The 15,896-nt window shown below is 50.1% G+C and overlaps 4 protein-coding genes across 4 annotated transcripts; 2 read left to right on the top strand and 2 right to left on the bottom strand.

The window, feature by feature from the left end:
- Positions 1–568: 568 nt before the first annotated feature.
- Positions 569–6,360, bottom strand: B0J16DRAFT_384373 (uncharacterized protein; the record flags this gene model as incomplete). The annotated part of the gene is made up of 3 exons (XM_046131417.1): positions 569–705; positions 754–5,827; positions 5,893–6,360. The coding sequence occupies 3 exons, from the start codon at positions 6,358–6,360 to the stop codon at positions 569–571; spliced, it is 5,679 nt and encodes a 1,892-aa protein (XP_045982952.1).
- Positions 6,361–11,242: 4,882 nt separating this feature from the next.
- Positions 11,243–12,837, bottom strand: B0J16DRAFT_341348 (uncharacterized protein). Its single transcript, XM_046127806.1, has 2 exons — positions 12,097–12,837; positions 11,243–12,042 (listed from the first exon to the last, which is right to left on the bottom strand). Exons 1-2 carry the CDS (start codon positions 12,353–12,355, stop codon positions 11,408–11,410), a joined length of 894 nt encoding a protein of 297 aa, XP_045982953.1. The 5' UTR covers positions 12,356–12,837; the 3' UTR covers positions 11,243–11,407.
- Positions 12,838–12,906: 69 nt separating this feature from the next.
- Positions 12,907–14,060, top strand: B0J16DRAFT_341350 (nucleotide-diphospho-sugar transferase). The gene is made up of 2 exons (XM_046127807.1): positions 12,907–13,078; positions 13,129–14,060. The coding sequence occupies exons 1-2, from the start codon at positions 12,970–12,972 to the stop codon at positions 13,962–13,964; spliced, it is 945 nt and encodes a 314-aa protein (XP_045982954.1). The 5' UTR covers positions 12,907–12,969; the 3' UTR covers positions 13,965–14,060.
- B0J16DRAFT_341351 (uncharacterized protein) lies at positions 14,061–15,618 on the top strand. The gene has a single exon (XM_046127808.1). The coding sequence runs from the start codon at positions 14,537–14,539 to the stop codon at positions 15,518–15,520; it is 984 nt and encodes a 327-aa protein (XP_045982955.1). The 5' UTR covers positions 14,061–14,536; the 3' UTR covers positions 15,521–15,618.
- Positions 15,619–15,896: the final 278 nt, after the last annotated feature.

Here is a 15,896-nt window from a genome sequence, read left to right on the forward strand (position 1 = left end):
ACTATCTCCAAACACAACGTCTATCTGTTAACCCCTTGGGTTCCTCTGACCACAGCTTCGAGAACATTACTTCCCAGGTGTACTATGCTCGCCGGCACCTGGACTGTACAAAAGACAAAAACTCCTGTAGGTCCCCAGCATCCCATGCGCTGATCCGGTGAAAAGAGGTCTGGTCAAACAAACAATGCGTTTTGGCTGAAAAAGTATAAAAAAGGAAAATGCAGTGATGCGGTACTGTTGATGTTTTTTGATGTTTTATTTTTGGTCTGCGTCAAGCACTCTGGATCAGCAGATCTATTGGCGAATGTTGCAGTATGATAAAGACAATGTAAGAAAGGTTTTGTTGGTTCGTAGCCGGCTGATGGGCTGTAGTAGGTGATTATAGTCTTTTGGGTACCGGCTCCTAGGTTCGTTGTCGAGGACACACAGCAGCAAAGTCAAGAAAAATCATAAGTATCGTGAAAGTCCGTAAGGATGTCGGTCGTAACAGTCGAGTTTGACAAACAGTGGAATGGTCGACAAGAGTGATTTACAGGGAACGAAATAGTTGTGTATGACATGGCTCTGCTTAAACTCGAGAGCGTACAGAAGACATGGTAGTATGAGAGTGTGTAAGCCCAGGTTGAGAGTGCGTAGAGTGCGCGTGGTTGTTGCCAGGACGGCCTCGCTTAGAGGAAAGGTGGAGGGTTCCAACATCATGCTTGCCTATTCGATTGTTAGATTCCATATATTTCATGTAGGCAGCAAACTTACCATCGCAGCATGCGCGGACATTCTCGAGACGGTCAGCATCCCTATCCTGCCGCTCAATAATCTCCCTCACATCCTCGGCACTATCATGTGCCTCGCTAGCCTCATAGATATGAACATTCTGCGCACTAGGACCCCGGCCACGAAGAGTTGAGAAAGTGCCAGACAGCTGGCTACCTTTCCAGTAACCACTCAATTTACTCAGCGTTCCGGCGGGGCGCTGTGGCTGCGCCTTAGGTGTCAGAGTCGGAATATTCATGGACATTCCAACAGCGGGTGACTCGTTGCGGGTTGTTCGGGAATGGTAAGATGACAGAGACGGTGCAACTCCTGGGCGTGTTGCATTACCAGCGCGCTGTCCGAATTGAGGGTTGAACTCATCAACATCTTCACGAGTGAAGTTCTCTGCCATATCCTCGACATTGGCCTGGTCATTGTTGGTGCGAAGCAGCAGATACGAGAGAGCGTTGAACCATGTCTCATGTCGCTGTCCGGTCGTGCAGGTAAACTTGATAGTTCGGCCAGGAGAGATGATGACCAAGCTCTTGCGGTGGAGTCCTGGAGGGCTGGGGTTATCGTCGGTAACGACACGGACCGCCTCGATGGGAACACTCTTGGCCTTCAACTCTGTGCGTCCAGCAGTTGAAGGGTCTCGGTCACTCCAATAGAGAGTCCTGGTGTAAGGGTGAACCCAGAAGTAACGACGGTGTCGGTTCTCTGATATCTCACCACGGCCTGTCTTGCGGGTGTACTTCCACAGATACTCACCAATCATGGTCTGGGTGATAGCCTGGATCATGCGGGGATCAGTGTTGGGGCCGAATCCAGCGGGATCCATACCCATCTCGCCAGGACGAATGTTAAAGCGCGTATCGAGCTCTGAGGCGAATGACGAGACTGACGACTTTCGCGATGTTGCTGTAAGCTTGGATGGTGATTGTCTTCCGAGCTCGCCATAGCTAACAGGGTTTCGAGCAGCACGGGGTGTGCCAGCCCGAAGAGAAGGCGAGTGCACACTTTGTCCAGGGGTGCTTGGGCGATGCTTTAGGGCAGATGCGGGCCAGAGGGGCGGTCCCATGTTGTTCTGGTTGCTGTGAGCCGAGCCAGATCGTGCAGCCTCAATGACTTGACGGTGGTTGGCAGGCAGAGGAGGAGCATCTTGCATGGATGCCATACCACTTCTGGAGCTACCGGGACGTTGAGCAAAGGTTGCGTCAAAGACGTCATCTTCCCTCTCCTGTCGGACAGGACTCTCGAAACTGTCATGTCGGTGGATTCTTACGGTACCAGTGGTGCCAGTGGTGGCAGGAGTGTCAGGGCTAGTCATTGAAAGCTTCTTCTCAAGTCCGAAGACTGGCTGAGCACGAGCCTTGAGCATGGCATCAATAGCATCAGCAGTGAGGGAGGTCTGCGCACCCTGATCATTCATGATGACCACAGGCTTGTCGAACAGCCTCTGCGAATCAGGCGTGGCGGGCTCGGGGGTATCGCTGGGAGTTTGTGCGTTCTCATCCTCAGCCATAAGAGGTGATGAGCCTTGGTCAACCTCACCACTATGAGCTGTCTTGTTGTCTGGAGTTCGAGGAACGTCTCGGTCCATGAAAGGAGAGGTCATATCGCGAGGGAGAATGAAACCTTCTCTCTTAGGAGTTCGAGGAGAGATAGGCATGGTCTCGACAGACTCGATAGATGAGAATCCGAAGGCGGGCAGCACGGGGGTCTTGCGAACAGGGCTGATAGGTTCAACACCCTGGGTAGCAATTGAAGACATGACCAAAGTTGGTGGGGTGGGAACCACTTCGAGAACGGGCTTCACGTTCTCGGAAGTGATGCCAGAGAAAGCCAGAGACGGTGCAGGCTCAGATACGGGCTGAACGTTTTGGGTCGACAGATCAGAGAACACGAGCGTGGTCGGAGTAGGGGGCAACTCCTCTCTTGGTTCGCAGCCTTCGGCGTAGATGGACGACATGTTCAGCGAAGGCGTGGGAACGACCTTCTCGGGCTCGCTGATGGGTTCAACGGACTCAACAACGATGGATGAGAGAGCCAGATTGGGGACTGGAAGTTCAGTTGGCTCAACGTACTCGCCCTTAATAGTAGAAATAGAAAGCTCAGGTACAACAGGCACAGGAACGGGTTCCACGACTGGCTCGACTTGTTCACCATGAATCGACGAGATGCTGAGTTTGGGTGTAATGGCCTTAGCCACGGGCTCAGGAACAGGTTCGACAGCCTCGCCTACGATGCTGGACATGGCAAGCTCGGGTACCTGCACGGCAACAGGCTGGACATTCTCTCCATGAATGGCGGAGAAGCTCAAGGCGGGAGCAGGGGGCAGGGACGGCACCGTGATAGCGGGTACAACGGACCTAGACTCTTGTTCTGCAACCGGCTCAATATGCTCGCTCCGGATTGTGGACAAGAGGAGCTCGGGCACAGGCGCGGCAGGCTCGGAGACTGGTTCAATGTACTCACCCTTGATACCGGACATGCGGAGCTCAGGACCCTTGGGAGCGAGAGGCTCAACGTGTTGAACAGTGATCGAAGACATGGACAGTGCTGGAGGAGGAGGCATGAACATGACTGGCTCAATGGGAGGCTCAGCAATGGGGTCGACAGAGCTGGCTGAGATAGCAGAGAGGCTCAAAGTAGGGGCTGGGGCCTCGGGCTCGGCAAGCGGCTCAACCTGCTGTGCAACAATGGTGGTCATTGAGAGGTCGGGTAGAGGCACCTCGGGCTCTGCTCGAGGTTCCAAGTGCTCGGCGGCGATAGTAGACATGCTAAGAGCAGGGGGGAGGACAACGGGCTCAGCACGGGGTTCGAGCTGCTCAGAAATGATCGACGTAATCGTCAGATCCGGAAGAGGAACCTCAGGCTCGGCCAGTGGCTCAACACTCTGGTTGGAGAGGGGTGTGAAGCTCAGAGCCAAAGGAGTTGGCGGTGTCTCAATTTCTTCCCTCGGCTCAACATCCTCAGATGCGATTGAGGACATGCTCAAGATAGGAGGAAGGATGGGAGAGAGCATCGAGGGAGGAGCAGGGAACTGAGCAAGTTTCTGCTCCATATCGGGGTCGTGCTGGGCGCCAGCGTCGCTGTAGGCCATAGAAACAGGCCGTGAACCAGTAAAGGCGTAGTCGACGGGCCAAGACGGGGGCGCGCGCTGGCTAGCAGGGCCGATGGCTGACTGCATGGAGGCAGGTCGGTTCGCTGTCACCACACTAACAGGTGATTCAGCGAAGTGCTCTTCTCCATCTTCTGTCATCACACCAGTTGTAACCATCTGCGATGTGTCGAAGCCTGCAAGTCTGGGCACAATCTTGACAGGCTCTGTCATAACACCCGTATCGACCATGATGACCTTAGGCAGGGGAGGAACTGCGGGTCGTGGTGACGATCCTCGGCGAATGGAGCCAGGGGTCATGGAGCGAGCACGAAGGCGACTGGGTGTGCCAGGTCCGGCAGAGTCGTCGTCACTACCATCGAAATCTTGAAGCTCAGCGAACAGACTTTGGCCAGCCTGAGGTGTCCCGTCCCGACTGCCCACGAAGCTGGCAGGGCTGCCTTGGAACGCGGGCTCCTCACTTGCTTGCCTGGAGCGGTTAAAGACACTACGGCTCATACGGAAACGGGTGCTTCTCTGAGATCTGATAGTACCACTAGGAGTCTTCGAGTATGAGACGTCATCCTCATCAGCTGAGGTCGATGCAGTGCTGTGTAATGAGTGGCTGCTGCCGTGACGAACAAAGCCGCCAGCCGGAAGTCGTGGAGCGTTTCGCATGCTGCCGAAGCCTCGAGTGGTGCCCTCGGTTTCGGTATCGTCGCTGCCCGACATCTCCTCATTCCCAGTCTGGAAGTCCTCAGTCTCGGTGGCTCGCTCATTGGCCGTCTCGAAGGCTGACTCGCCGCCTTCGTTCGCAGTATCGAATTGCTCAGTGTCTGCGGGATCAGGAAGCTCGATGCTTGGGAGGACAGTGTGACTACTGTTGGCCAAAGATGCCCTGGCCATTGAAGGAGACACGGAAGTACGAGGGGAAACATCGTTCTGGTCCTCCCACTCGCCGTCATCAGTGATAACCTCTTGTCTGCTGGAACGGAATGATCCAAGCAGACGAGGAGGCTTCTTAAATTCCTTAGAGTCCTTAGTGCGGCGGGGTCGTTGAGGCTTGGGTTCGCTGGGGTCGCTGCGTGCCTTCTCTAGATCATCACGAAGATCCTGAATAATGCGTCGAAGCTCAAGCTTCTCGGTCTTCTCGCGGTGAAGTAGACCACGCTGGCTCTGGATGGTTCGTTGGGCGTGGTGAAGAGAAGACTTCATAGTCTCAGTCTCAAGCATGGCATGGCGAGGGGTACCCTTCATTGGTGACTGAGGCGGCGAGTGTTCCGGAGTGAGGTGGTCCGTAGATGATTCAAGGTCGTCATCGCTGGCGCGGATGGTGGGTTCAAGTTCAGTGACTGTTCGGCGTTGGGATGCGAAGGCCCTGGCGAGTTCTTGGTTCTGGCCGGTAAGATCGTCGATCCTGCGCTGCATAGCAGCACGCTCACCCTCTGCCATTGCGATATTGCGCCTGACAGTACCAAGCTCAATATCATGCTGCTTGACAGCAGCGGCGTGCTGATCAATCAATCGTGCGTGGTTCACCTTGACCTCATCGAGTTCTCGCTGTGTGTTGACCTTTTCCGTTTTGATCACGTTGAGGGATTGTGTAAGCTTCTTCTCGCGGTCCAGCGCCTCTTTGTATTGAGTTGTTAACTCTTGCAGCTTGGTTTCAAGGTTCCAGTTCTCCTCCTTGTATCGATTCTCGCTTTCATCGAGGGACTTGAAGCGCTGCTGGAATCCCTCCGCCTCAAGCTCAAGTCGCGCCGTGGCGGCCTTGAGATCCTTGTTTTCTTCATCTCTTTCGGCAAGGACACCTTGGAGATTGCGAACCTGGGCGATGAGCGAAGTACTGATCTCGGTGGCGAATTCGATATCGTGGACTCGGTTGGAAGGTTGGTTGCGAACCTTGCGATTAGGGACGGTAAGCTTCGTAGGGGATCCAGTTGCTTGGATCTCAAACTTGGAAGGGCTGACAGATCGCTAGAATATGAAGCGTTAATTATTTGCAGGCTAAAGTCAATTGCTTGATGTCAATGGCAACGTACCACTCTGAGCCCCTTGTTCTCGGGCGCAAAGGGAGAACTAGGATGGGCCTCATTGCTGGGAACCCTCTGTTTCGGCAACAAATTCCGTGCGGATTCTCGAGTTAATGTGTTGAATTCCTTCTCGATGTCGACCATTCGCTCTCGGAGTTCTTGTGAAAGTTCCTCCTCGTTGTTCACCTTCTCAATCTCCTTCAGCTGTTCGGTGAGCTCTTTGCGCTGGGCAACCAAGGCATTACCAAGTTTGCCAGCCTCTTCAAGACGTCGCTCTGTTTCTTGCAGATGAGCTGCGAGTGCTCTTTTCGCGGATTCCGGTGAGGCAGGACCAGTGACAAAGAATTCGTGGTCGTATTGTGAATATCGGTGATGCGCGGGTGTTGTTGTGGTGTTGTCGGTTATGACAAACGGGTCGCACGGCGCTGCGCCAGGTGCGGGCAAGCTAGGCTTGTCGGAAGCCAGTGAAGAAGCCATGATTGCGAAGCAAAGGTGGCCCTCTTCCGGGGCAAGGAAAGCTTCCTCAATCGCGCCTTGAAACCATCAAAATACGCAGACGGACGTCGTTGCAGGCCCGTCGCAGGGAATGCAGTTCTGTATTGAGTTCTGGTGGTTGAGCGTTTCCAACGTGTTGTGTTGTTTGTTTGTCGGAAAAATGGGGTACGGGCGTTAAAGTACCAGTACCAGTACCACCTCAGGACAGTACAGCACCGTAATTGATTAGTTTAGAGCTGGGCTGGCGTGTGCTGCAAGATGTCGACCAGTCAGGTTGCAGTAAAGCGATCTGCAGGGAGACTGCGTAAGATTGTAGCTATTGGTCGTAAAAAAGCAGACCCGGCTGCGAGAAAAAAGAAAGACAATCAATTCCCACAGAAAAGGAAAAAGACAGATTATAGTAACAAATAGGACTGGACTGAATGAACTTGTCCGATAATAGGTAAATGAAGAAGAAAAAAAAGAAGAAGCGGTTGGCAGTATAACGGTAATAAAAGAATATTAGAGAAAAAAAGAATGAGTGTGATAAAGCTCAAAGAGGAGCAGCTTGAGTTGAGATAGGTACCGTCGGGTGGTTCAGAGGTGTAGTGCAGTAGATTGAGTGTGACTGGAAATGCCCAGAGGTTTGCGGGTGAGCGATGGGAGTGTCTAATTATTGACACACTTGTCCAGTCGAAAACGCGCCAACGATTAAACCTTAGTCAGGTACCGCAGGAGCGAACGACGCACAAGCACAAGCACAAGCACAAGCACGCACACTGCACAACACAGAGAGTAAAGTGAGTGAGTGGGCTGAGCAATTAGTGGACTTTTGACCCCTGTTGGTTCCAGTTGTCGCAACTTTGACAAGACCCAGAAAGTCGCGGTACTCTGTGAGCTGCTCTCCTGTTGGCTTCTGCCTTCTGGAATGCGTTCCCAAGAATTATACGACAGCAAAACTGTTGATCATTCCCCGATGGAATTCGACAACTCAAAGAAGCTCAAACGGCCGGATGCGCCTGTTACTGCACGACGGGGCGTTCTACCACCAATGCAACCAAGTCAACGGTGACAAAGGAGGCGTGGACAGAGTTTCCCGGCAGTGACGTGAGCAGCGAAACAGTCGGCCGACAAAAGTTACCGCGTAAGAAAAAAAGACTGAGGAAAAAAGAGACAGACGAAGGTGAAGAATTGATGAGTCCAGATTCCGAGCGGGAGACGGGAGACAAGGAGAGCTGGGGGTACCTGAGCTTCAGGTGGAGTATGCTCCGGCGTCAAAGTCTCTTTTTAATTCCAGAGTGGACTGGGGTGGATAGTCTGATTTTAAGGGCGGCCGGCCGGTGACGTTTGAGGTTTCGTGAGGAATTGGTGTTGAAATCGCCCTGGAAAGGGAACCGAGGTTGGTTGAAATACGGCCAAGAAAGAAGAGAGAGAAAAGGCGTAACGAGAGTCGCGTCCGATACAAATAATCGAAAAGGGCTGTCGGTAGCAGTATAATCCTGACCAGCAATCGGGAAAATACACGACGAGCAAGTCAAAAGATGGCAACCACAACTTTCAAATAATCAATTGTCCTCGAAAGAATGGACGGCCCCGTGACGGTGACCTAAGGAAAAGGTTGAGGACGGTATCAAAAGGGGGACGACAGCGCCGAGTGATTGGTAGAGGGCATCCAGAGTCGTGAATTAGACGCGCCTCCCTTTGTTCCGATCTCTTGGGCAGTCGCTTATCGCCCGTTTCGACGTCGGTGGTTTTGCTGTTGGGTTAGTATTACGAGTATAGGGACGGTAAAAAGGTCGAAAGACGAAAGAAGGAAAAGATCAAGATCAGGATTAGGATCAATAGCGAGTGATATGAGCTCAAGGTAAGGAGACGAGCCTGACTGGGGAGCTGCCCAGACCCAGACTAGGCCAGGGTGCAGGTGAAGCTGGAGACACTTTTCTTCGCTTCCTTCTCTTGCTGCCTTCAATTGATGGGGTCTGGCAGGGGATAGACTCCAGTTTAAGGGCTGTGCGTTTATGGAAGCTGAGATGTGCAAGCTATGGTGTTGCTATTCCTAGTGACTTCTATCCGTACAGAGAGATACTGACTGTATCCATATGCTGCTTGGGGTATTAGATAGGTACAGGTCCCTTGTTGATGTTCCTGCACGCTATGATGATTTCCACTCTCCTCTTCCCCCCTGCGTTCAGTACCTGCGTTAACTCAAGTCCAAATCCCTACCGAGATGCACAAGGACTTGATCTGGCTTGGTCCGGTCTGGTCTGGTCTGGTCTGCTGACTGTGGGTTTGGGTATCGTTTCTAGCCTCCAGGGGGGTCAAATGAAAGCCCATTTCTTTACTAGGCCAAAGACACTCGATACAGTCGAGATGATCAACTTCGCTTTCAATACAATTCATGTTCTATCACGGTAATAACATGACATACAGTACGGGTACTTTTGAGCCCATGCTACTAAGCGATTGATCTCTACAGGTGACCATGGAAAGTTATGAGAGGCAAGCGAGAATTGAGACTCTCATGGACTGGGATAAACGTGGAGACGTGGAGAATTGAACGGACATCGCGACACCGCTATATTGATGCCGTAGCTCAGGTTGCTCCCAGCCACCTTCATTAATTGATTTATGAAGTATTTTACTTTACACTGGAGTTTGAATTGTAAGGATCTGTTTATTTTCCATATTTGCCTTTGTGTTGTGTCTGTCTCGGCATTGCCTCTTATCAGCTTGGCTTTGCTTCCCGCAATTCTAGGGCTAGAACATTTCGAACCAACTTGCAAGGATACAGCTGCTGGACTTGGCTAAGCGGGATTGAGTTGCAATGCTACGGATACCTACCTGCTCAGGTACTGTACGCTCCCCGCTATCCTCATCCCAGCTTCCATATTCTTGTGCTGCCAGCCATGGCCAGGCAGATGACGATATTGCCTTTATGTCGAGATAATGAACCAATACATGTGAAGGCGTCGATATTCGTTTATCATTTTGAACATCTGCCATCTTTCCCACCCCCCGCTTCCGGTGCATCCCTCAACCTTGACAGTAGTCGTGATAGGTTCAAGGGTTCCTATTAAACTACCTAGACTAGTAAACCCTAGCCGTAACTTTGAGGCGCTCACGAAAGTTCTGCATCAAGTCGCGAACAGGTCAACGTCTATCAATCTTCTTTTCTTTAAAGCTGCCTCGGGGCTTCTCGTGGCGCAACGCCTCATGTCAAATCCAAACTGAGCTTCCAGCCCGTGTCTAGAAGCATTCAATGCCGCATAGAGAACCGCCATTTCTTTCTCGCACGAGCCAGAATATTGCTCGTTCAGTCTTGTTCCCTTAGAGCGATCATCCGGTCTTAAACTCAATTGGAGGCATTTTCCCTGTTTCCTCGACCAGCCTCTGTAGCAATGAGTTGGATGTTACGCATTGCTACGTACTCAGGTACGGTATACTGAAGTGGCATATCAAGTAAGGCTGCGGGGTTTATGCGAACCATAAAGCATAATTTACTGCAAGTGCACGCAGTAGTAAGAGTACTATGGCCTAGAATGGTCAAAAATAAACAAACCACGACGCGGTTCGTGATGTTGACTTGGGACGATGTACATGTTCAAGCAAGTACCTACATATTGATACGCAGCCACATTTGAACGGCAACACCATCTTCTACATGGATAGCATCAAATGCCGTCATCGTCAATGAGGCAAAGTATAGATGTATCCGTACTTTCGATTGGCGTCCAGGTCCGCAAAGACTCCCGCATAAACCGAGTCTTTCATCTCATTTCGCTGCCATGGTTATCCTTGACCAGGGTCTTGAACTGGCCTGGTCTGGCAGTGGGGAAGCATATTTTAGTGCGTTTGAAGCACTTTCTTCTTCTCCTGCACCCTTTACCTTTTCGTAAGAGATGATCAGATGCGATGCGATGCTCGATCAGATCTGTGGTTGGACTGCGCAGCTAACTTACCGGCGATCGATCCAGACCGCGTCCAAAAATAAAAATACGATAGTTTGTAGTAAGGTTTGCATGTCTGGTTCTCTGCTCTGTGTGGTTGATACGAGTTGCATTGGTTCCTAGACTATCGTTGGTCGTCTTGACCAATCGCCACGCTGTTGTTCAAGTCCTCCACAGACACGTCAGACATAAGCTTCACATCTCAATGTCGCTTCGACGCACTGCTTGGATATGACCTCTCCTGGGGCCATCGTAGTTCATCTAGTTCGTGTATGTATCCTGCAGGTGTAAGGGGCTTGCTTCACTGTCAGTTGCATAGCGGCGGTGGACGTGTTGTTCGTGTGTTTATTTGATGTGCTAAGCGAACATGTGTTATCACAGACAGCAAAGCGATCACTCCAAAAAGAACATGATATCAAAACAAAACAGTGTACATTATCCGATTGTCAAGTTACGAATACCCTTATACCATAGTAGTTTATCAATGGCAAGTAATACGTTGTATTTAAGATAAACCAATACATTCAAGTCAACGGTACAGGGTAGATACAGTGCCAAAATTACGGCTTTACATTGTCATCTATCGCGTGTGAGTGATGTTAATCGGTCAATGCCACTTCTGAATTCTTCACTCATGCCTCTGAGCTGTTCGTCCAGAGTTTCCCTGGTCACTGTTTTGTTAGCAAGGTTTTTTCTAGTTGAAAAATTTACCAATGTATTCAAGGAGGCTGTCACAAGCTTCGCTGTCAGATGGAAATCAGGGTCCAAGCTATAGAAGCTGAAGGTCTGTGCAAGTGTCTCTAGCTGGATTTCCTAAATCCACGACATATACATCTTATAGGCCAGGCGAGACGGCCTCAGTCGTCTTACAGAATGATGCCTGATTGTGATGATTTGTGCCTCTTTCTTGTTGAAACCACTGGGGATCAGTTACCCTGCTCTGATTAGATGATAAGGGAACTAGCATATAATTTGTGCCTCTTTTTATTGACGCCTGGACATTATGACGATTACAATATAACTGTTTTAAATGGCAACAACCCAAACAGACCTCCAATGATCCCCAACGCCATGCCTTTGTATCCATATCATTTCCGAGGCCCTCAGATATGTGCTGGTAGTTCAGCTCTCACATTGTAGCCTTGCAATGTCTGTCCATGAAGCTCCTGTGGCGGTTGAGAGTGTGACTCTTTCACGCCATACGTATAATGAGACTGCTGCCAAGATGCGTCCATGCCCGGTCCATAATATACAGGTGGAACCTGCTTCTCCTGCTCGGTGACTTTCTTATTCCTGCGCATCCTCCATAGGAGGTATACGACTGCCACAGCTAGGACAGCACCAACACCGATACCAGCACCAATTCCTGCCTTCGCGCCGGTGGACATTCCTGGTGTGCCCTCCGTAGATGTTGTCGAATCGGGTACATGACTTGACGATGAAGATGCTTCGCTGGCCGTAATGATAGATGCTGATGATGCATAGGTGATCAGAGACGACGTCTCTGAAGTAGCGGATGCAGCTGTGGTCGTGGATTCGCCGATGAAGACTGTACCAACAACGGCATACTCAGTTGCTTTTCGATCCCACGTCGCCCAAACCTCTGGGTTAGACGGAAGAACATTAAATCTCCCAACACCACTGTTACAGCAGTTTGGATTGTGGTCACAACAAAACGAGGTATCGCTACCCGTAACGTTAGAGCAGGAGATCAAGTCAGTTCCTCCCCTGTCCGCACCTTTTTATCATTAGCATAGCCACTTAGTCGTACTCAAAGAAGAGCGCCATTTACCCAGACAAAACATAGCGCACTCTGGCGACGCCCAATTCTTATCTGTACAGGAACCTCTTAAAGTATTCCCGTCTGCCCCGATGCACAACTTGTTGGACAGACATGTTGTGCCCAACCCTCCAGAACAGCAGACGCTTTCCTTCGCCTCAGGGTCGCAAGGAAAGTCGTTAGCCTCGTCGCCGTTAGGATAATAGCACTTGCTGGCAGCAAGGCATGTTGAAAGAAAGTAAAGAAACAACGCAGCGATGAGCCTTGTCATCGTGATCAATGCACTGCAAGGTGTTCTGGAGAAACTCTGTGTGGTATGTACCGTAAACTACGGGAAAACAGGAGGCAGAGCGAGCAAAGCGAAGTACGGAGTTTGAGGGAAGACATAGAGGATAAGATCTTCCAACCACTATGCGTGTTGGTTGCGCTCATATATTTGTTTCGTTCCAAGGCAGCGTGAGCTGCATGAAGCCGCGCGGGTATCACCATCGTTGCAAGGGACGAGAAGGAGAGAAACTCGCCATGAACTTAACATACGGATACAAAAGAGAGCTGTCACTGGCCATCATCAAGGACAAAGTACGAATCCTAGCGAAAACAGACATCCTGTTGGTAGTAGAATTCCACATCAGGCAAGATGGCGACATGTGAGTGGTGTGTTGGTTGACAATATTTGAAGTTGTTAGAAGTCCAGTATCGGGCGGTAAGAGGGCGTTGATAATTGGCTGAGATGATGTCCTCCACGGACAGACCAGGGTCCCCAGGCTGTCGCTCTTAATGGGTGACGGGGCTGGAATGTCTTATTATTAGGTAGACAGATAGCTCTCAATTAATTGCGTTTTCTTGTTCTGGCTCCCTTGACTTGTAAACATTACCTTGGCCACCATGTTATTAGCAACAGCAACGCATAGAAAATATGCGTTCGTTCTTCTGGCCGCTGTTGTGATCTGTATGCTTCTGGTGGGCAACTACGCATACAACGGTCGTATAAGTCGTAAGCGCCTATTTCCAGCTGATGCAAGTAAATGTTGACCAGAGAAATAGAAAATAGCACAACCCAAGGACCGAAACCTACGGCTGGCGATGCATCAAAAGCAGAGCCGTTTCCTCACAAAATCTGGCAGAGCTGGAAAGATGATTCGGAAAATCCCACAGAACGGACAGTCGGCTTTCCACATCAATGGCGTGTTGTCAATCCTGGCTGGCGATATGAGCGCATTACCGATGCCAACAACGACGCCTACGTTCTTGATCGCTTCGACACAAATATTTCGGATATCTTCACAAGCCTGAAAGACCCTATCCTCAAAGCCGATTTCTTGAGGTACCTTATTCTGCTGCGCGAAGGTGGTGTATGGGCAGACATTGATGTATATCCACACCAGCCCATTTCAAAATGGATACCCAAGCAATACCAAGGCTCAGTGAATCTGGTCGTCGGGATAGAGAACGACCATCACAAGAAGCCAATTTGGCCCGGTTCCCCTTATTCTGTACAGCTATGCCAGTACTCAGTGTTGGCAAAGCCAAACCACCCAGCTATAAGAACGGTTGTCAACCAAGTGGCAGGCGATCTCAAGAATCTATTTGCATCTAAGAAACCAGGTGATGCTGTTTCATTCGAAGAGGTTATGAGCACAACTGGACCTTTTGCATTTACGAAAGTCCTTATGGACTACTTCAAAGAGATGACGGGTACGGAACATACTGGCGATGAACTAGACAGTTTACCGGAACCCAGACTGATTGGGGATGTGCTAGTTTTACCAAAAGATAGTTTTGGGTGGCTGCCGCATGAGAATACTCATGAGAAAGGTGATTCGAGTATTCTAGTTGAGCATCTTTTCATCGGATCTTGGCGCAATAGTCACCAGGGTTGAAATGCAAGGGAGTTAGTAATGAATTTGAATTCATTAGTTGTAGCGTTTGTTATCGAACATTATTCACAGGCAGACAGGATAGAATTATTAGCTGACTATCTATTCGTAAAACTTATTGAGGCTAGTTCACAGCGAGATTATGCTCGGCAGAGCATTTGAAAACGATCAAAGACGCAAGGAAGCTGATGAAAGTATTGTATGTGACTTCAGTAGGTAGCGTTACGGTTTGCTGTAGAGGCCATCCTATCTGCCTTGAGAAGCTCCAATAGTAACGCAGGAGAGCTTCATTCTTCACCTAGGCGAACCTTAAATGAAGTTGCTTTTCAAGCTCCGGTTCCTTGTTGGATCTGGATTCCATACATTTCGCACGACTCTAGTTGAGGTAGATAGTAGAATAAAGCTGACTTGATATTGGGCTCAGCGCCACCAACACCAAAGATACGCGTAGTCACATGACCAGTTCTAGATTCCTCCATCCTTGGTAGAGTAAGAAAGTCTGATTTCCAATCGCTATCCGTCACATTCAAAAACACCACACTCCCATCTGACATTGACAAATCAACTCCGGCAAAATGGCAGACTCATCTACAGAACCTCAAGCACCGGTTGCTGTATTCAAGAAGAGAGGCGCAAAAGGCAAAGCAAATATTCGAAAACGACCTGCGACGCCACCTCCAGCCGATAGCGACGACAGCGACTACTCATCATCAGAAGACGAATCTGGACAGCGCGTTAAGCGGCGCAAAAAGACCGCCACTGTTACAGCATCTTCTAAAGATCTGGCATCTAGCAAGAAGGATTTTTCAGCCACGGTTTACTCGGCGGATCGCAATGTACCCATCACAAGTACAAACGACGCGACGAAGCATAGCAACTGGTATGATGAAAAGGAGGATGATCTCTCGGCAAAGAATCTCTTAGGATCAACAAGAGCTTCCGCGAAGGATTCACAACCGGATGGAACATATAAAGGGCTCGCGAATCAAACATCATTCATTCAGAAAAACCCTGATGCGCCCCAAAGAGCGAAGGGCCCTGTTAAGGCACCCACAAATATTCGAACCATCACAGTCATGGACTTCAAACCCGATATATGCAAAGATTACAAGAAGACCGGTCACTGTGGCTTTGGAGACAGTTGCATATTCCTCCACGATCGAACAGACGTCAAACAAGGCTGGCAGCTCGACAAGGAGTGGGAGGAAGTCACAAAGGGCAAGAAGAACTTGGGCGGCACCATCATTGCAAGCGCCAACCGCGACAAAAAGGAGCAGGCCCCCGAGGACGAAGCAGAGATAGCGATGCTGGAGAAGATTCCATTCGCGTGCATCATCTGCGAAGGGCCCTATAGAGAGCCCATTGTGACAAGATGTGGGCATTATTTTTGCGAGCCATGTGCTCTGAAGAGATACAGAAAGGACCCGACTTGTGCATCATGTGGAGCTGGAACGAACGGAGTGTTCAACTCAGCCAAGAAGTTGAAGAAACTATTAGAGAAGAAGAGGGAACGTGAAGAGAAGAAGAAAAAGGCAGAGGAAGAGGCTGACGAGGAATGAGTTGATAGACATGCACAAGCAAAGAAAAGAAAAGATACCACGATATTCCAATAGAGCACTTGACCAGTATATAAGAAATAATACTTGTTGATGATGGATTTGCCCTCCTCATGACTCGAGCACCAGACTATTATCAAGAGAGGCTCATGGTACAGTACACGTGAATAGAGCTTCCAGAAAATGACGTGCATTCCGATAAGATAAGACTGCTGCAAGACCCATTCCAGGGAGCTTCAAAGCAATGCTACTGGCTAACCCCCACGTCACAGCCAATGAGGGGTCCAGGCACACACACCTCCACCTTCATGTGATCGCCTCATCAGTGACAGTGAGCGGCTGCTCTAACTGGGTATTACTCAGGCAAGGTACTTTCACC

This window comes from Fusarium flagelliforme (assembly GCF_020744385.1).
Source record: "Fusarium flagelliforme strain FIESC 12 MPI-CAGE-AA-0113 chromosome Unknown B0J16scaffold_4, whole genome shotgun sequence".
Classification (NCBI taxonomy): domain Eukaryota; kingdom Fungi; phylum Ascomycota; class Sordariomycetes; order Hypocreales; family Nectriaceae; genus Fusarium; species Fusarium flagelliforme.

Bases quoted from the DNA above. Each gene is read 5' to 3' on its own strand.
- B0J16DRAFT_341351 (XM_046127808.1), top strand. From the start codon at position 14,537: ATGGCAGACTCATCTACAGAACCTCAAGCACCGGTTGCTGTATTCAAG.
- B0J16DRAFT_341350 (XM_046127807.1), top strand. From the start codon at position 12,970: ATGTTATTAGCAACAGCAACGCATAGAAAATATGCGTTCGTTCTTCTG. The intron at 13,079-13,128 runs GTAAGCGCCTAT...CCAGAGAAATAG, and splicing joins ATACAACGGTCGTATAAGTC to AAAATAGCACAACCCAAGGA.
- B0J16DRAFT_341348 (XM_046127806.1), bottom strand. From the start codon at position 12,355: ATGACAAGGCTCATCGCTGCGTTGTTTCTTTACTTTCTTTCAACATGC. The intron at 12,043-12,096 runs GTAAATGGCGCT...AATGATAAAAAG, and splicing joins GTGCGCTATGTTTTGTCTGG to GTGCGGACAGGGGAGGAACT.